The 20,163-nt window shown below is 42.9% G+C and overlaps 1 protein-coding gene across 9 annotated transcripts in view; it reads left to right on the top strand.

The window, feature by feature from the left end:
* Positions 1-20,163, top strand: part of sorcs2 (sortilin-related VPS10 domain containing receptor 2) — a 502,015-nt gene that overhangs the window by 474,238 nt on the left and 7,614 nt on the right. For 6 of the 9 annotated variants that reach the window (XM_070544294.1, XM_070544299.1, XM_070544300.1 and 3 more), the window contains 12 exons: positions 3,779-3,886; positions 9,318-9,438; positions 11,058-11,191; positions 11,263-11,382; positions 14,495-14,666; positions 14,748-14,934; positions 17,093-17,226; positions 17,416-17,539; positions 19,281-19,393; positions 19,582-19,704; positions 19,791-19,890; positions 19,973-20,014. In XM_070544294.1, the coding sequence (XP_070400395.1) occupies positions 3,779-3,886; positions 9,318-9,438; positions 11,058-11,191; positions 11,263-11,382; positions 14,495-14,666; positions 14,748-14,934; positions 17,093-17,226; positions 17,416-17,539; positions 19,281-19,393; positions 19,582-19,704; positions 19,791-19,890; positions 19,973-20,014 (1,478 nt within the window). The remainder of the gene's footprint in view (positions 1-3,778; positions 3,887-9,317; positions 9,439-11,057; positions 11,192-11,262; positions 11,383-14,494; positions 14,667-14,747; positions 14,935-17,092; positions 17,227-17,415; positions 17,540-19,280; positions 19,394-19,581; positions 19,705-19,790; positions 19,891-19,972; positions 20,015-20,163) is intronic. The other 3 variants (XM_070544302.1, XM_070544298.1, XM_070544296.1) reach the window with 1 other exon arrangement.

The following is a 20,163-nucleotide window of genomic DNA, read 5'->3' as shown; positions in this document are numbered from 1 at the left end:
ATAATCACATTAAGCTGTGGTTACGGCTAAAATATTAATTTGCATTTGCTTAAAACTTTCAAAACCATGAATGTGTTATTCCACTTCACGGTTTGACAGTGGCCCTCGTGGTTTTTTTGCTTTGACCCTCAAAATGATGGCAAAGATGTGCGATGGGTCATTACAGGAGAAGCTAAAAAGACAAATGAATAAAAACTTTCAACAATTTTTATTATTTATATAAATGTATGGCCCTTGCTTTTAGCTTTTATATCAATTTAGAGAAGATTATCACAAAATAATTTCTTAGGAATAATTTTAGCATTTTTTTTCTGTCCAGACCTTAAAAAAACGGTTAATGTCCAACAGAGTGCCTACCTTATTGCTTTAGGGTGTTTAAAATCAGCTTTTTCAAATGGCAACAAGCTTGGTAGAAACCCTCCCTTAAGGACTAAAAGCATGAGAGAGGAGGGAAGTAGATAAATAGGAGAACATGCACCCTTTTAACCATTTAAAAAAAGTTTATATGAGATTTATTGCTTCCAAAATTACAAAATAAGTCTTCTTTTCCATGCGGTTCTATAAGAGAGCCTAAGCCTTTGTTTTCAGGGGAACCATTTATCAAGTTAAGACACGTTGTTGTTGTTGTTGTTGTCAGAGACAAAGAAGAAGAAAAAGTAATCAGGGAAAATGTGTGTATTTTTTACCCTTTGCACAGTGATTTATTGTAACTCTGTATTTTAAGATGAACCGATCTTGTAATGGTTGTAGCTTCACAAATATGGACCATGTGTTACATCTTTAATTCCAGCAGGTATTCAACAAAGAACCTAGAGTAGATCACTTAAAGGTATGGGTCTTCATTGGGTGCATGATGAAAGCTTCATGACTGGAATAGATGTTTATTTGCATCTCTACCAGATTTAAGACCTCTTAACATTTAGTAAATTAATGAATGGGTAAGAAATAGTTAATTATCTTTTCACCATTAATGACTTATGGTGAGTTTTCCTTTAAGGAAGTTTAGCTTCTTTATGACTTTATACGTTCATTCTCCTTAGGGTGTGTTTTGTGTTCATTCATTCATTTCTGTAGCCTAACCCCAGACCCTAACCTTTACCATTACCAGTACGGGTTTAACCCTAACCCAGAGGTGGGTGGTTCCAGTCCCCATGGGCCACTATTCTGAATGTTTTCAATGTTTCCCTACATCTACAGTTACATGAGGTCAGGGACGTCTGTGCGTTTTTGTTACTTTGTGGTTTTATGTTTATGTTTATTTATTTGGCAGACGCTTTTATCCAAAGCGACTTACAATTTATAACCTATAGGGCGTGTTGTGATCTGTGGGGGAAACCGGAGTACCCGGAGGAAACCCACGCATGCATGGGGAGAACACGCAACTCCACGCAGAAAGGCCGCAGCCGAGTTTCGAACCTGCAACCTTCGTGCTGCGAGGCAACAGTGCTAACCACTGCGCCACCATGCAGCCCAGTTTGCATGGTGACCTGACCTCTACTAGCAGCAGGAACACCACCATTCCTTAAATGAGCCTATGATTCGACCCCACCCCAAGCCCAGTCTTGACATCAATTTGTTTAGATTCCATCAGGATGCAGCAAAGCATGCTAGCATGGTAGCATGCTAGCATGCTAGCACAACTCCAAGAAAAGCATACCAGGATGGGGCGCCAACAGTACTGTGATCATGGCCTTACAATTAGGATGTAGTTGACCCCATGAATGTAACCAACACCAGCATGGAGTCACTTTGACTTGACTTACTTGGCCGGATATGACTGAACCAGAACAGGCTGCACGGGGCTTAAATCGGGTTGAAGTTCTATGTGAACAGACTAGAGAGAACATGAACCCTCTCAAGCTCAAAATAAGTTTTGATAAAAGGACGAAAAACTAGGTCCTTCAGGGGTACTTCTGAGTTAAAACATGCTCATGAAACACGCATGTGGAGTCACCAGGCAGGTAGGTTGCCTCCAGAGGGTTAAAACCAGTAAGTTAGGGTGCAGCAGATGGCTCTGGATGCAGATGTATCCGGTAGGCACTGAGATTCACACTCAATAAGGACCTCTGCCGTGATTCAGCCACACGGGTCGTAGAAAGCGTTTAAGCCTATGTGAAGGGGTGTTTCTACCTTTAGATTAAATAAACTCAGTTTTATCTGGGATGGGAACATCACCGTGCGTCGGCTGGTCCAACTGTTGTTCCACAGTGGGCATGGATGACTAATGAACATCCAGATATGATTTCAGTACGTCTAAAGCAATATTCCATGCTGCCATTTGTGGTCTGATTTTACACAAACGGCCCCTCTTGGACTCGGAGCCGGCGCTCCCTATCAAGGCCTTGCTTTTTCCTGGATCTGTCTCTTGTCGAAGTCTCCAATTAGAAGTTACGTGCAGAAAGAAAATAAAAGAGCTTGAGAGAATCCAACGTGCTTTCCAATACCTGCACACCTGAATGATAACTGCTTTAACTTCAGACAGTTGCGGAGCCCTCAGACCCAGCACCAGCTGGCTCGGTTCTGGTATCAGAAGAAAGGGTCTCTGACACGGTTCCATTCAACAGCTCTTTGAGGCATAATGAGGCTTAGCAGCTGAATCTTTGTTGATCCGTTCTGTTTTGTTCTCTCTGTGCATGTCCTCTGCTGATTAGCTCATTGTTGAGCTCCCTGTAAGAACATCATTAAAACACACAGCCTGTAGCGTGAGATAGGCGCCGCCGGATTCCTCGTTGATCCCTCTCCATCACACAGTCACACTTACTCAGCGCCGCTGCCACCGCTGACTGCTGGAATTGTTTGGCACAATGACCAAAGCAGAGCAGACGGCTCCTCTTGTTTGTTTCTGTCTCCTCATTAGACATCAAACACTTTCTATATGTGCATGTGCAGCATTAATCTGATGTTAAAGGCTGAATATGGAACAATTTAATAAAAAGCTATATTGTTGAATGAAACCTTCACAGGGCGTTCAGAGGCGTGCAGAATGAAGGTACAGTATTTCCTTTCAAAGCTAAATTTTAATTAAGAATTAATAAAATATGTCTTTGACGGGGACAACACTGGTGTGTGTTTACATCTACCAGCCAACAGAGGGCACCATTGCGAGTTGCCCAACAGTCCGCTCGCCACAGCGAGGCTGGCCCTGTGGAAAACAGCGGACTCAGCAAGTCAAGCAGCTGCGTCTGAGCCCAGAAGACGATCTAACGTTAAATACTGTTGTAAAATAAACATGTTAGTTGAGATTCCTCCTTACCCTGTACGACTCATCACTGGCGCTCGCTGGTCACATATCAGCAGGGAACCTGGTATCCCGACGGTTCTATTGTTGCACCTACAACCTCCACACACTAGATGTCGCTTTGGTGTTCGTGTTCCATGTTCAACCGTTACATTTGTAAGATCCTACTGTAAAGATAAAATCAAATGAAGTCGAAGTCACAGAGAGGAAGAAATTAAGTGCAAGAGAGAGAGAGACACATGACCAGACCATTGTGATGCTTCTGTGAACACTTTATTTGTTTACATGGCTTCAGGGTTGATGAGTACTAGAACAAGCCGGTCAGGTGGTTAAAGGGATGTTTTGAAGTATGTTTTGAGAAAATGAGAAAAACGTCAGAGTTTTGTTTTGAGGGTTTACCCACTCAGCCATAGAGGTTCCAAGTGCGGGAGTACTTCATGCTGTTCATTGGCTCGACAGCACTCTTAACGCTAACAAACTAATGGCAGTTACATCGTGAACCGTTAGCTAATTCTCTGATTTCTTGTGATTGTGTCGCAGGTTTAGCACCGATGAAGGACGTACTTGGAGCATTCACAACTTCACCAGTACCTCAGTGTTTGTGGATGGACTCCTGAGCGAACCGGGAGACGAAACTCTGGTCATGACGTGAGTACGAGCATGATGGTCCTCCAGGACGTCATAAGTAGGAAGCGTGCTGTTGAGAAAAAAAGTTTTCATAACATGAATTCAGCTGGATTCACTGTGAAGGGGTTGTAACTTAAATGACCAGGGTAGGGATTATAAATGAAGAGGTTCATTCAGGTGCTTCACGGGTGAAACTTGGAAATTTAGAGTAAGAAGCTAGAGTTCATTGATGTCAGTAATTCATCCTAAAAGGTGAAACTAGCATACGAGACAGACTCATTACATGCAAAGCCAGGTATTTTCAGCCTTTATTTGTTACAACCGTGATGATTATGGCTTACAGCTGATGAAAGCCCCACATTCAAAACCTCAGACAGTCAGAATATTGTGAAAAGGATCAATAATCTAGACTCAAAGTGTCAGACTCTAATCAGCTAATGAGTCCAAGGGTTCCTGAGCCTTTGGATGGTCTCTCAGTCTAATTTCATTTACGGACGTAAATGGAGTTTTGCACCATCTTCTATTTTTATTTTTATTTTTTTTTAGTTTCACCAGTAAACAAAGAAGTAAATATCATAAAATGTGATCTTTTTGTGTGACTGTACGTCTCCTCTTCATACATAAACAAATACACAGCTCGGAGTAACATAGCAAAACGGAAAAGAAGAAGAGGAAATAAGCAGAAATTGTGTTTTTAGTGTAGTTTTCATAGAATGTCTGTTAGGGGTTGACTCAGCACTGGTTCATTCTTTGAGCTTAGCAGCTTTTTATGCCATTTTTAATTTTTTTTACCGTGTCCTGTCCGGCTGTGAAGCAAACAGAATTAATGTCTGAATGCTGGTGACAAGCCTTACAGATTTACTCTCAGGTGGAGCATCAAAGCAAACCCTAACCCTGACCCTAACCCACGGAGACAGAGGTGAAGGAGAAAGGAAGAGACAAAAGGAGGGGGGGGGGGGGGGGGGGTCACACAAAAATAAACAATCAATGATGAACAAGAGTCTGCTTCTAGACCTGCAGAGAGAAAAAATAAACAAACAAAAATGGGGCACGGACATGGGGCGATTCTGCCCCATGGCCTTCCTTCAGTTGTTCCTCCTAAGCTCCACGTTTAGGCTCAGACCCGTGCAGCACTCAGGTGGAAGTTCTCTAACCCACAGAAGCTTCGATCTTCAAATGATCTTTGCTCTAAAATATATTCAGAGTTTTGATGATAGCTGATTTTTTTCAAGGTGACAATTCTTCAATGATTATGAATAACCAATATGCTCGTTTATGAAGCTAAAAGGCTAAAATGTCATCCTACGCCTCCTTGTCTGCAGCAGTTCTGTCATTTCCTCACACCAAACTGGCTCTAAAAAGCAAACATTATTAATACATGATAATAATTTACTAAACTTACCTGTGGCTTTGATAATGGAGGGGCCGCCTGGGTTTCGGGGGACGTGGCCTATAGGAAGCCCAAGTCTCCCCCCTTCAGGTCGGCTCATGGGTCCCCGGAAGAACTAAAGAACGAAAGCAAGTCAACGAGGCTAAAAACGTTATTTTCAAATCCGCTCTTCCTTACACCCTGGATCACACATATGTTGTACTGCAATTTAAATAAAAAGTAATGATGGGTGTTTCGACCACGCCAGTCACGTTCTTTGAGATTTATCAGCTTGTAAAAGTTCGTAATTAGCATGACTACACACCAGAAATCGGCACGGCACATGGTTTTCTTTTTGTTTTTTTCTTTTTTCTCCCGTGTCCTGTCTGGCTGTGAAGCAAACAGAATTCATTCCACAAAAATAAACAATCATTGATGAACAGGAGTCTACTTCTAGACCTGCAGAAAACGGACACACAACAATACAACAGGAGCAAGCTATCACTGCGTCAACCTGATGAGAAAACATAAAATCAACATTGTTTAACTGAACAATCATGATAATAAATCACAGTGCATTTAGTGCCAACCACACTTGAACGTGCCCAAGTCCATACTTATGAGAGCACCATGTGAGCACCTGTGTGTGTACACGCGCTTGTTTATGTAAGGTTTATCCATAGGAGCGTCCAATAGAGAGTCCACAGAACTGCCCCCAAAGATGTGTAGGAGATGGAAGGAGCTCCAAGTCCCAGAGATCCAGAAGCTGCCCCAGAGCACAGGAACCCCAGCCCATATGTCACATATGTGACGTCACCTCATAATCTCCTCTCTCCTAGCGTAGCTGCTACTGACCACGTGACCAGATCTATGGTGGTTCTTTCCTCCTGTGGGAAGTTTGCTGAACTTACAGCCCTTTTCTCTCAGTTTTCTCCGTGTCTGGTTCGATGACGCCACTTTCGTGAAGCTCGTTTGTAGTCCTGGACTTATTTTCACACAAAACGTAAAGTAGCGTTTCCCCCGTTAGAAAAGAAGCGCGTTCTTGTTATCAAAATGTGTCTTTAAAAATCTAAAAAACATCACATGTGAAATCCATGACACCAAACAAGCAGATTAGAAAACGGCGTTTTTAACCCCGTTGACTTGTGTTCATTTTTTCGTTCTTCTGGGACCCGTGGTCTGGAAGTAGGTGGGTGGGACTTAGGCTCCCTATAGGAATGGTAGGCGACAAGTGGGAAGAGAGTTGAAAGGGTTAAACCAGAGCTTTTAGAGTACTGAAATCAAAAGGAAGTTTCCGTCAAACTCAACATAGGAACCTCGTGGAGGTTTTGGGCAGACCAGAACCAGGTTTGACATAATTTAGCTGCCGCAGGTTTTCCTTGTTTCAGAAATTCATGTTAAAGCATAATATAACTCATTAGGCTTTATTTAACAGCAAACCTCCTTTTATCCATTTCTTTGGCACTAAAGTCCTGACAATATATATATATATATATTTTTTTTTTCAGAAGAAAAATGGCTGAGTTTCTAAACTTTCTCAGGTCTTTTCCTCTTTTCTTCTAATCTCTCCATCAGTAAGTTAACTGGAGTGAGACTTGTCACATCATCTCAGCCTCCAGGCTCCGGCTCACAGATAAGGCTGGCTTCTAGCTGTAATCTGCTGAGAAGGGCAAAGAGATGGTCACACTCCCAGGGACACACACACACACACACACACACACACACAAAGCATATAGGCTCCCCGTTAAACACACCCTCATTGGGCTGTAAACACACATTTACGCCACCCATCTGGCTCCAGTGAGATAGGTCTGATGGCCACTGAAGGGTGTTGAGGGCAGCTCGTGTCTGACAGATTATCCAGGGTCTATTTCCTAGCCATGGAGTTTCGATTTTTGACGGCACAGTCTGCCATCCCATAATGAAGTCTTTGAACAGTGACTTAGTGCCAAGGACAGGTGCACTCATACTAAAGACAGCTGGTCAAACCAGAGACTTCACAGACTAGCCATGTGCTTTTGCTGCACAAGATCATTAACCCAGCTCGTTCTGCATCTGCTGGACCATTTGCTTCTCCAAGCTTCCAGCGGACCAAGAAGTTCTTCATCGCTCTTCCAGAACAATCTCCACAACATCTCTCCAGGAAATGATTTCTGAACACACGGGTAATCGTGTTCTCTCGTCCGTTCGCTCCACATTTGTAATGAGAGGGAGCAGTTAATGAGCACTGATTTGTTTTCCCTGAGCTGATTGGAGTGTTGTTTGTCCACTAATAGAGCTCTTGTGTTTCTGGAGTGCTAATTCGGAGCTGGGAGATAAAGTTCCTGGATGAGCTGAGGCTGGAGGGAAGTGTTGCACTGATGGAAAGTAAATCCTGCTTTTGATTTAGCATCTTCCATCCACACACACATGTTGATCACAAAGGTAGACGGATGCTGAGGTTAGAGCATTCATAGATGTGGTGAAAGAGGAGATGATGCTGTTAATTGGTGTGAAGGTAGATGATGTAGAAGATAAGACTAAATGAAGAGAGATGTAGTAACTCCTGAAAGAAGAAAATCCATCGATTCATCCCAGGTTTGGTTGCAAGAGCATCAGGTGTGGAAGGTAAACCAAGAAATCTCTACCCTCTGTACTGAGCCACTCTCAATTTCCCTTCCACTGAGCTGAACACGTTTCCATCAAGCTCCCATATTTGCCAAGAACTTCTTGAGAAGAAGTCTTTGTGGACTCTGACTTTGCATTCTTCTTCATTCTGCTTTGCTTTCAAAGAGGAAGGTGACTAGAAGGCATCCTGTTCAGAGGTTTGAACCACCTCAACGGGCACAAGAGCACCTGTACTCCCAAGTTTCCCCTTGACTGATGGGTCTACTCATCTTTTCTCTTAAGTTTGACCGATGAAGCAAACTTACCACGTGTCTGGAACCAGGACCTCATTCTCCTGGTCATGATCCAAATCTCACATCCATGGATCAGGGCTGGAATGTGGTCAGACCAGTAAATAAAGAGGCTTTGGTTCAGCTCCTTCTTTTCCACCACAGACCAGAGCAATGTCCTGAATGCTGATCTGCCAGTTTATCTCTGGCTCCACCCTTTCATCACTTGTGAGCAGGACTCCCAAGATATTAGACGTTGCAACTTCATCGGTTCATTTACTCTTACAGGGTTTCTGGGAATGCTGATGGTTTGGGATAATGAGGTGGAGCATGGGGGAAATATCCTAAAATACAATAGAATTCCATTGCCATCAAAAACAATACAGGTGGTGCCTTGGTCTTTGATAAAAGATAATATCTAAAGGACGAAAGTCATGTATGATAATGGGCTCCGAGCCTCTAGCGTTGCGTAGCTGGGAGCCGTCATGAAAGAATGTTCCAGGAGGTCATTTGTCAAGACAACGTAACGATGCAGCGATGAAAACTGATCAAACTGAAGGATGCTTTTGTGAGACCGTTAGATTTCACTGTGACAACGCAAATGAATTTGTCCAATCTGAGTGAACTCACCCTTGAACCCTAACCCTACTAACCCTAACCCATTCCTGGGGGAAAAGGGTGTTACAAATGGATGTGGTGGAGTTTAATGAAGCCACGCTGACCGCAGAGCACCAATCACACAGAAAGCAGGGAGGAGGCGGAGCGGCGGCAGAGACATCCATCACTTTCCTTTAACTGTGTCGGTGAAGACGTATTAGTCATGCTTGCCTTGCTTTTCAACAAGGTGATAGCGGGCCACAGCTGGCAGGGTAACAGATGTTTGAGGCATGGACTTGAGTCACATCAGTCTGCATTAAAAAAGAATACTCTAACACGCACAAGACACCTCGGTTCAGAGAATAGAGTGGCTTCCACGCATGAGTTGTCCTGGGCAATCCCGCCATCTAGTGGACGGAATGAGGAATGGTGTTTCTGTGAGGCACATAAACTAATCTGCAGATGTCAGGATGGTCGAGTAAAGATTAATAAACCAGACAAATGTGGATACTGGCAGCTTTTGTTGGTAATCTGTATGTGAAGTTATTTTTAATGCCAGATTACGACTGCGTTCCCTAGAGGATTTTTAAGTGTGTGTTTATGTTTGCAGTGTGTTTGGCCACATTAGCTACAGATCAGACTGGGAGCTGGTCAAAGTGGATTTCAGGCAGTCTTTCTCTCGTCAGTGCACCGAGTCCGATTACGAGTCCTGGCAGCTCACAGACCTGAAGGTAATGTATGAACACCAAGTACGGCTGTCAGTCTTCTGCATGTTGGTAACAGTTTGCAAAAAGTATTGGTGAGAAGTTTCCAACAGGTCTTAAAATGTTCATGAGAAATATTTGTACATGAATCAGGGTGTTCCTATACACCAAGTAGATGTGCTTGGTCATCTGTCTCCAGAGGTGTGACCAAGTCACTGCTTTGCAAGTCACAAATAAGTCGCAAGTCTTTCCAGTCAAGTCCAAGTTGAGTCCAAAGTCAATGATGTGCAAGTCCAAGTCAAGTCCAAGTTCTTAACTTTGAATTTTCAAGTCATAATCAAGTCATCTGTCCAACTTCTATTTAATGAAGATGATGATAAATTCCAGAATTAAAGCTTCTTAAAGCTTCGTTTATTTGCTCAAACAGCAGAAACTGAAGCTGATGATAAACAAAGAGCTGCTGCATTCAGCAGTAAATCTAACCCAGAACCAAGAATGATTCATGATTTTTGTCCATGTCGAGCAACTTCTGTGCTAAGATATCAAATACGCTCAAGTCATCATCGAGTCAACAGATGCAAGTCGATTCAAGTCAAGTCATTGGCGTTCAAGTCCGAGTCAAGTCGTAAGTCTTTATAGATTTTATCAAGTCAAGTCAGAAGTCATTAAAATAATAACTCAAGTCTGACTCGAGTCCAAGTCATGTGACTCGAGTCCACACCTCTGTCTATCTCCATGCTAAAACCAGTAGCACTACCACCACCACCACCACTCCACCCCTGCACACACACACACACATACTCACTCACACACCCCACTGGAGCAGTGAGATGGCAGCATGCTTCCTAATCTGTAGGATTTCCATCTTCCTCCTCTTTCTCCAGAGGAAAGGGAGGAATGTTTTTTTTAGAGATTGCGGGCGGCTCTGACCCATATTGTATTATATCAGCTCGTAAGTGGCAGAGATGGCCGTGGGCATGGCCCAGACTCGGCTGCGTCTATTCTCCACAGCCGCAGCAAATGTCACACTGCACTGGCTATGTCACTATTGTTTCAACCAATAGCAATGGCCTATTCAAATTTAAATGTACTGCAGACTTTTAACCTGAAGAGGGTGCCACACTGACGGTTTTAGGCTGAATATTTATATTTTGCATAAGATGTAATAAAATTCTTAAATAATGGCTTTACATTTCTACAGCACTATTAGACAAAACTGTTGATTTGGAGGTGACTTGCTCTTTAACCCTTATAGGTGGAGCTCGTCTGTTACTATAGGCACAGGCAGACATGCACAGAAGCTGAAACCTGTGATGGGTGAAGGGTAGAGTAAAACTTCTGACAAGGTTGTGGGAGATGTTTTATTAATAAAATTGAAGTCTTGTTTCTGTTCAATTGAAAGGTTGACAAAAAACATTGAATCCGTGTCTTTATTGGCACATCTTTGGACCAAGCCTTAACTTTTTAACCTAACTGTGGTAGTTTGCTTAGCTTTACACATTTTAGTGAAATGTGCCGTTATGTTCTTTCTATAAATATTTATTGCTTAAAGTCTGACATTTAGGATGACATTGCATTTGGTGGTACAGTTAGAGGGAACACAATAAAGTGGTTTCTGAGTGTTTTGGGGCTTGTGTCACCCTCAGGGAGAAAAATGCATTATGGGCAAGGAGCGGACTTTCAGGAAGAGAAAGGAGACGTCATTCTGCATCAAAGGCAAAAGCTACACCTCAGCTCTGAGAAGTAGACCATGCCAGTGCTCCGACAAAGACTTCAACTGGTGAGCCACTGTCAACGGTTTCTGTTGTTTTGCTGGGATGGGAACACTAAGCCCTGTTTGTGTGTCTGCAGCGACTATGGCTTTGAGCGGTTCCACGCAGAAGGAGATCGCTGTTTCCCCGACTTTTGGTACGATCCAGATTTGCCGCATGAGGACTGCCATCTTGGACAAAGTTATGAGTCCAGTACTGGGTATGTGCAGACTGAGTTATGAAAGAATACTCAAACAAACGCAGTTGTGGTTCCAGTCTAGAATTCCTCTCCACCAAATACTTATAGTACTTCATAAAAGAATACTTACTTTGTAGGAACCTCCCTAGCGGTATCTGGAATTCCTGGAGAAACATGGAGGGGAAAAACAAAAAGATTTATCCTGTAACTTTAACTTAAGCATGCATTTTTTTAATGGCTCAGACTAGCTGTTAGCCCATCAATCCAACCAAACTTTCTCCTGAATGGACCCACTGATAATAAGGCTTCCCTCTTAACTTGTCTTTAAATGGAGAGCACTGGTTTGTTCACGTTTAAACGTAATTCAAGTACCTACAGTGTGATCCCGCCTGTTAGTGGGTCTGGCATGATGGAGCCTAGATATGTGACAAAAGTCTCCATTTTGATTGGGTAGAGTCTGAACTTTAAGACATTTATTCTCTGTCATATGCACTTTTGTTATTGGAAAATCTGTTTGGAGCAAAGAGGCTTAAAGACTCCCGATTCCTGACAATGATAGCCTTCTTTAAATTGATGACTTTAACACTGGACAAAGTTTCTGTTTTTTCTTCTTCTTGTTGTATTTTTCATTTGCACGTTAGTCCATCAGAAAGGAACCGATTGATGGTTTAGTGTCAACACTAAACCTTAAGCTACAATACAGAGTCCCTGGTTTCCTTTTTTAACATTTCTAATATTCTAGCATCCAGCTCTGGAGGCTATACTAACTGTCCCAAAGTATGGAAAAATTAGGACAATTGGGCATTGTTGTGAAACATCTATTTTAATCTTCTCCATAACTTACAGATGTCAACATTAACATTATTCCTGCATCTTGAGGAAGAGTCTTGTATGGCTAGCATAGCTTAGCATAAAGACCAGAAGCAGAGCGACACAAACTTGTGGAGATTTCTGAATATTTCTTTGATCCGAGCAAGGCTGCTAATTGTTTCAATGCAGTTTACTTGTATAGTGCTAAATCACAACAAGTGTCGTCTCAAGGCACTTCACACAGTAAAAACTCACAGTATAAAAAGACAGCCTCAAAAAATTGTTTCAATTTATTTTTCCTGTTTCACCAAAGTCTCCCTGTTAAGTTTTAATTGTTAAACTCAATTTTGTGTGTTTTGACATTGAAAACTTAAAATAGCTTGTTATTTCAACAGATTATTTTATTTTACTCATTCTCGTGCGTTCAGTCAACTTAAAACTGCAGTTTATAGATTAAAAAATGACCCCGCCCACTTTGAAAACTGCAGTGGGTGAGGTGCATTGTGGGTAGTCATGTTCTTAGTTATTTTGTTCTACCTTGAGGTGTTTATGCACATTTATTGTGGGCGGTTGTGTTGTTCTTAGTTTTTGCTTTGTTTAGTGTTCCAAAGGTGGAGTTATTTGTTGTTGTCATGTTGGGTTAGGGTTAGTGCGGAGGGTTAGGGTTAGTGTGGAGGGTTAGGGTTAGTGCGGAGGGTTAGGGTTAGTGTGGAGGGTTAGGGTTAGTGCGGAGGGTTAGGGTTAGTGCGGAGGGTTAGGGTTAGTGCGGAGGGTTAGGGTTAGTGCGGAGGGTAAGGGTTAGTGTGGAGGGTTAGGGTTAGTGCGGAGGGTTAGGGTTAGTGCGGAGGGTTAGGGTTAGTGCGGAGGGTAAGGGTTAGTGCGGAGGGTTAGGGTTAGTGCGGAGGGTTAGGGTTAGTGCGGAGGGTTAGGGTTAGTGCGGAGGGTTAGGGTTAGTGCGGAGGGTAAGGGTTAGTGCGGAGGGTTAGGGTTAGTGCGGAGGGTTAGGGTTAGTGCGGAAGGTTAGGGTTAGTGCGGAGGGCGGTCGTAGGAATAAGAACGTTGTGCTGTTTCACTCCACTGCACTAAATAAAGTTGTAGTTCTCGCTAAATGCTCAGGACTCAGAGCCTTGTGTTGTGTATGAGCAGGGTATCTGCGGGTACTTAAAAAGTCTTAAATTAGCTTTTCCAAATTTAAGGCCTTGAAAATCCTTAAAAATGACAAATAATCCTTAAATACAGTTTCCAAAGGTCTCAAATGACCAAAGACCCAATAAACTAGATTATTTTATTTCTATGACATTTTTGTGAATTTCTAGTTAGTGTTCAGCATTTTTTGTGTACGATGTTGGCGTAAGCGGAACCGTACTTATTCAGTTGGTTGTGAAAGGGAGCCATTTTTAGATGAGCACATTAGCTGGTTAAGCTAGTCGGAGCTTACGCCATGGAGAAGTGCAAGTTTAATGGTAACTGGATGGCTAATCCCACGTTCGCGACATGGTTAGGAAATCATAGCAGAAATTACATTTTTAAAAATAGCTTAAATTTGGTCAAAGTGGCCTTAAAAAAGGTCTTAAAAAGTCTTAAATTTTTCTCCCTTAAACCTGCAGTTACCCTGTATGAGGCGTGTGTTAGCTAGCATCTTTCAGTGTTGCTGTTAGCTTCCTGCTTCACCATTTGCCTGTATCGGCACGACAGCTACCGTTTTGATACGAGTTCAAACAATTAACCCATTTGTTCATTTAACAAAAAGTTTTAATTTGAATGGACAACCATACATGTCTAACTCAAATTTATAAGTTAACGTAATGTAGAATTGTGTGCATGTTTAACCAGACAAAATGATTTTTCCACTTTGTAATCTAATAAGATTTGTTGTTTCAGCTCACAATATAATATTCAAGCAAAGCAGAGTTATTATTTATGATATTTGTACAACTTGACATATAGAGTTGAAAGAAAGTGTTCATTTAAGTTGACATGACTCAAGTTTTTAAGGCAGCTGTTGAACTTTCCTTTTTAAGTTATTCTGGCCGACAGTTCATTAAGCCAATCATTAAAAGGTTTCCTATATAAGGAACCCAGCAGATTGCATCGAGTCACTGACTAGTGTCAGAGTCTTTACAGCAATCCTCATACTAAGCAAGCATGTAGCGACTGTGGAGAGGAAAACTCCCTTTTAACAGGAAGAAACCTCCAGAGAATCCTGGCTCAGTATAAGCAGCCATCCTCCACGACTCACTGGGGATGGAGAAGACACTGTTGTTAAACCTGACTTTGCATCTAACTTCATCTGAGACTTGTGCTGTCTTCTGCTTGTTATCAGCTACAGGAAGGTGATTTCTAACACATGTGAAGGAGGTCTGAACAAGCAGCAAAGTGCCAAGCAGCACAACTGCCCCCTGCTGCCCCCTAAAGGACTAAAGGTTGGCATTAAAGGGCAGCTGCTGGCCGTGGCTCCTGGTGATGATGTCACATTCATCGTCCATCAGAAGCAGGTAGGAGGAATCGATTGTCATCTTATGCCTTCATTTTTTAAAAATCTGCTTAAAGCTGGGTATTATTTTGCTGTCTAATAGGGCGACACCAGCAGCACCAAGTACCAGGTGGACTTGGGGGATGGGTTTCGAGCCATTTACCAGAACCTGACGGTGACCGATGAGCCCATTCAGCACCGCTACAGAAACCCGGGCATTTATAAGGTCACTGTGAAAGCCGAGAACGTTGCTGGACACGACGAGGCCACCATGTACATCCAGGTCACAGGTCCGCCTCTCAGTCCAACACGTCATAAATTTAGATAAAATATGAAATAATTTTCTTGTTTGTTAGTTTTTCCCCATTTATTCCTCCTGAATATATTTTTCTTTTAATCTGAGAAATTAAAGACAAACATTTTGCTGTTAAATTGCTTATTTTTAACACCCTTAAATCCATAAAGATAGATTAATTAAAACTTAAACATTTCCCTGCTTCCGAAATATTTTTTTGGGTTGTTAGGTAAAAAAAATATGTTGTTGTAAATAAACTACAGAGAACAGCTTAAAGGTTGGAGGTCATGAGCCTCTCTAGCCACTAGGCACTAGGTGAACAGTCTGGCCACGACCCATAGATGGATCTCAGTCATTGGGTGGAATCTACGGCTGTCGTCCAAACAGTCTCCACACGCTATTGGACGATGAACAGTGTGACATACTCACTGCTCCAGATGTCTGTCATAGGGGCAGTCCACCGTACTCTGTTGAAGACACTAATACATCCTTTTTCTAAGTAAACGTAAGTACCTCTAGCCAGAGGTGTGACCAAGTCACTGCTTTGAAAGTCACAAGTAAGTCACAAGTCCTTCCAGTCAAGTCTTGAGTCAAAGACAACCAAGTCCAAGTCAAGTCCAAAGTCAATGATGTGGAAGTCCAAGTCAAGTCCAACTCCTTAACTTTGAATTTTCAAGTCACAATCAAGTCATCTGTCCAACTTCTATTTAATGACGATGATAATAAATAAATTCCAGAATTAAAGCTTTGTTTATTTGCTCAAACAAGCAGAAAGTGCAGCTGATTCTAAACGAAGAGCTGCTGCATTCAGCAGTAAATCAATCCCACAACGAAGAATGATTCATGATTTTTGTCCATGTCGAGTCACTTTTGTGCTAAATATGAAATATGCTCAAGTCATCATGAAGTCATCAGATGCAAATTGATTCAATTCGCAAGTCGTTAGCATTCAAGTCCGAGTCAAGTCATAAGTCTTTATAGATTTTATCAAGTCAAGTCAGAAGTTATTAAAATAATGACTCGAGTCCAAGTCATGTGATCCGAGTCCACACCTCTTCCTCTAGCTGCTCTCGACTTAAAGAAAACAACAAGCATAAACAGTCCAAAGATGACGCTAAAGCCGTTGTAAACGAGCCGTCCCAATTATAGTTTCACTAATGGGCCATTCCCATCTGTACCGGGTCGGCCCGGGCCGGGTAGCGTAGGTTGTTTACATATCTGGGTGGCCTGGTATTTTTCCGGGCCAACCAAGGCTCATTCTCAGCCCTCTTCTGGAGGGGGTCTGCTTCAGGCCGACCAGGGCCAACACACCCACTGCTGACAGCAAATTCACACCTTCCATTAGAGCAAGCCTCTGATTGGTGGGTAGAACCAGCCCACATGGGCTTAAGACAAGGATGTGTGGAATCAACCGGGCCAGGCTGGGGCCGACTGGGGCTACCCGGCCCGGGCCGACCCGGTACAGATGGGAATGGCCCATAACAGTAACATCCCGGCCAGCAAACCGATAGAGCTCTGTGATTGGACCGTCAAACACATTGAGCTGTGACTGGACTGCTACAGATGTCGCATGGTTACGGATGTTAGTCAGTGGGGCAATCCGCTATACACCATAGAGATGCAAATAAATCCATTTTCTTAAAAAAAAAAAAAAAAGGAGGCAGGGTCTGAATAACCGGGGAGCTATGGGCTCCCCTGGACAACCTTTACTGACTCACCCGAGGGAGCCCATAAAAGATCCAGTTTCCATTGGTATGAGTGTCTGTTCTGAGACTGGGAGGTCGGGGTTCAAAATCCATGGTCGGGTCATACCAAAGACCCAACGTGTCTGCCGCTCACCACTCCTCGGAGGATGAGTCAAATGTGGGGAACCATTTCACCGGTGTGTGATGACTAAAGGGACTTGATTGTGAGATCACAGTATAGCACTTAGTGTTTACAACAGAAGACCCACCACACGTCAGTGTGGCTGAAACTGAATGTAAAGCCAAGTTCCCCGAGTTAAGCCTCAGAAAAGTGCTGTTTTCATTTCCCACGAAGACGTTGGGAGAGGTGGTTTGCTTAATTTGTTGTAGAGTTGAGTTTTAAATGCCTGAATTGGTGGTGTAAGCCCTTCTTTTTATATAGGAATTAAAAATACACTTCCTGTTCAGAACCTTTACAGGAAGTGCACCTGGAAGTGGTCCCAATCACCAGGAAGAACCATGAAATCACTCTGACAGCTGTGGTCCTGCCCATGGAGGCCAACCTGACCGTCTTCTATTGGTGGATAGGAAGCAAGCTGCAGGTAAAGCTCCCTCTAAAACATGTTTTCTAAAACTTTCATTACAAAAAAGCAACAAATATATATTTATAATTGATGATGGACAAATCGGGATACTCTTGGCTCCATTTTATTGCTTTGAGAGCTCCACAGCAAATAGGAACGTGTCAGATGGTGTTTCTTTATTTTAAGCTTTGCATTTTTCTGTCACAGCCCACCCTGACCCTCCAGAACAGCATTGTGACTCGTTTCTCTGAAACTGGAGAAGTTCCAGTCACTGTCCAGGTTTCCAATGGCCGATCCATGGTTCAGGACGTGAAGATTGTTCGAGTCTACGGTAACACAAAATGATTTTTAGTTACCGCTGTTATGGAGGTTTATGCTTCCAGTGTTTTCTCTGTAGGGGCCCTCTGCCCCGGGGGCGGTGGTTGACTGTTGCTTCCTGGGCGCTCTATAGGTAGTGTTTAAGTGGAGGTGGGGGTCTATGCTCCCCCTCCTCTGAGCGCCCTGACTTAAGCTTGGTTTATGCTTGACGCATTCACTTTCCGCGCGGTGATGCGGCTCGCGGATGGAACGCGCTTCACAACTCGCAGCGTTTATGGTTCATGCGGCTCGTCTCTGCGGTGAGCCAATATTCTCCCAAACTGTAGGGGGCAGCATGGAGCTCTACGGCATGCATCCAACACTACACCATAGTAGAAGTAAAAATGACTGTTTACAACATGGCATTCCAGCATTTTTAACAGCGTTCTCGTCTTTTCCGACAGTGCGAGCTATTTCTCTCCAAGAATTATTAACAACATGTTGATCACGGTGATCTCTGAGAGCTGAATCATACAAATGTCTGTATTTACCAACCTCTGCCATACTAGTTCTTGCCGGTCCGCCATGTTTGTCCGCGTCCGACCGTCCGCGTGGTTAGTAAATTTTCCGAGGTGCGTGTTGCGGATATTCTGGGCCGTGCGGAGGCGCGTTGGAGGGGCGTGGTTGTTAAAATGACGCAACTTTTCCGCACGGAGCCGTGCGAACCTCGCGGACGCGTCAAGCATAAACCAAGCTTAAGTGTGGAAGACCTGATGCTGCTGGGGCAGACGGCTCCTCTGATGGCGTTTCCTTGCCTTATCTGACTTGGCTCATCTAGACTCAGTCGAATATAAATTGTTACTGGTGTGTGTGTGTGTGTGTGTGTGTGTGTGTGTGTGTGTGTGTGTGTGTGTGTGTGTGTGTGTGTGTGTGTGTGTTAATGTTTTTAAACTGTTATGGGAATTTGGGGTCATTTTGTAAAGCACTTTGTTTGAAAAGCGCTTTATAAATAAAATCAGATTGATTGATTGATTTCTCATCCTTTGGGATTAAATGACACAGATTTGAAACCTAACGCACAGGCATGAAAGCAAATCAATGACATATGTTATACCCTTTTTTTGACTTTGTCTTTAAGGTGGGTGCTTGCTGCTTTTCATTTTAACTCTAAAACCTTTGAAGAGAAAAAACGTTTGGAAGAAAATTCTTATCCTCTTTTGTCTCTCTTAAATACCAACATCTCATCCCGAGAGTGTCTGTAAAAGATTTAACGCAACACTTTTTCTCAGATCTGTAACATTTAGATTTAAATTTAAAAAATGCTCATATTACACATTTCAGATGGATGTGGCTCATCTCTGTCTCCATATGAATGATTGCATTATCTGATCCTAAGATAAATGTTATTTGAACTGAATGTAGAAACAGTCAAGTGGGTTTTGTGTGTGATTATGTAAATTTGAGCCTGCTTCAGGCCTGGATTCCATTAGCGGTGCATCGTAGTTGTATGGTCTATATCAGTCTGCACATAAATCAGCCAGCTGCTGCCATCTGTTACTAACACTGCACATCTGGACGTGCAGAAGGAATTCTCTACACAAGCTGAACACCGGTCTTCCACATCTGTCCAATCCCAGCCGACAGTGTGTACTCTAACATCTGTGCCTTTTGTAACATATTTGCCTCTCGAACTCCTGGAAACAAGCTGTGGCTTATTTTGTGCAACTCTGATGATTTGAGTTTTGGACTGCAACATTTGTTTATTCTCTTCCTAGATCATTTCCAGATCATTCCCCTGACCTTCAGCAGGAACCTGGACCGATTTAACCCGGACATTCCAGAGTGGAGGGATGACGTTGGCCAAGTGGTCACCAGACTTCTGGCTAAGGTTGGTCTAATGAATCCAGCTGAATTAATTCAATATCTGTGAGCGACTAACTTCTAGCGAACACTTGTGTTTGATTAACACTGCCTTCTTAAATGGTATTGGTCAGTCAGTTGTAGGCTGATGGCACCGAGAATATTTTTACCACAATAAAGATGTTTTGTGACAAAGCCCACATCGTCTGATCTCAGGCCACAGGTGTACCTCAGGACTCCCTAGTGACTGTGGTGAAACCAGGTCTTCCCACCTCTGCAGACCTCTATGTTCTACCAACCCACAGCAAACCGATCAAGAGGAGTATATTTATGGACAAGGTGAGTACAAATACTCGAGCAGCATTTACGCTTAAACCAAAATGCCCTGGTTAAAGTAACCTACACGGACATGTTCTTCTTCTCAGCGTATTCCAGCCATCATGCAGGCTTTCAGTGACAAAAACATCAGCTTCATGGTGCGAGGAGGTCAGCGAGTGTTGGTGATGTTAGCAGATCCAAACGCAGGTATACTACGTGCATCGCGTGATTTTTTATCTTCCATGTTTTCATAAAAACTGAATGGAACTGATTTTTTTCTATTGAATAGGTCTAATTCAAAATGAGTCAGTAACTGCGATGGCAGACGATGGTGCGTTCACCAACAATAAACCTGAGCTTTAACGTTCCTCCTCCATACTGAACTCTTCTGCCTCTTAACTCTCAGCTTGTGACTCTGTACCTTCTCACATAATTACCCTTTTCACTGCATTTATGTGGTCTTTTCTTTCTACACTTTTT

The sequence above is a fragment of the Nothobranchius furzeri genome, chromosome 14, assembly GCF_043380555.1.
Source record: "Nothobranchius furzeri strain GRZ-AD chromosome 14, NfurGRZ-RIMD1, whole genome shotgun sequence".
Lineage (NCBI taxonomy): Eukaryota > Metazoa > Chordata > Actinopteri > Cyprinodontiformes > Nothobranchiidae > Nothobranchius > Nothobranchius furzeri.
This window is presented reverse-complemented; position numbering and strand designations above follow the sequence as displayed.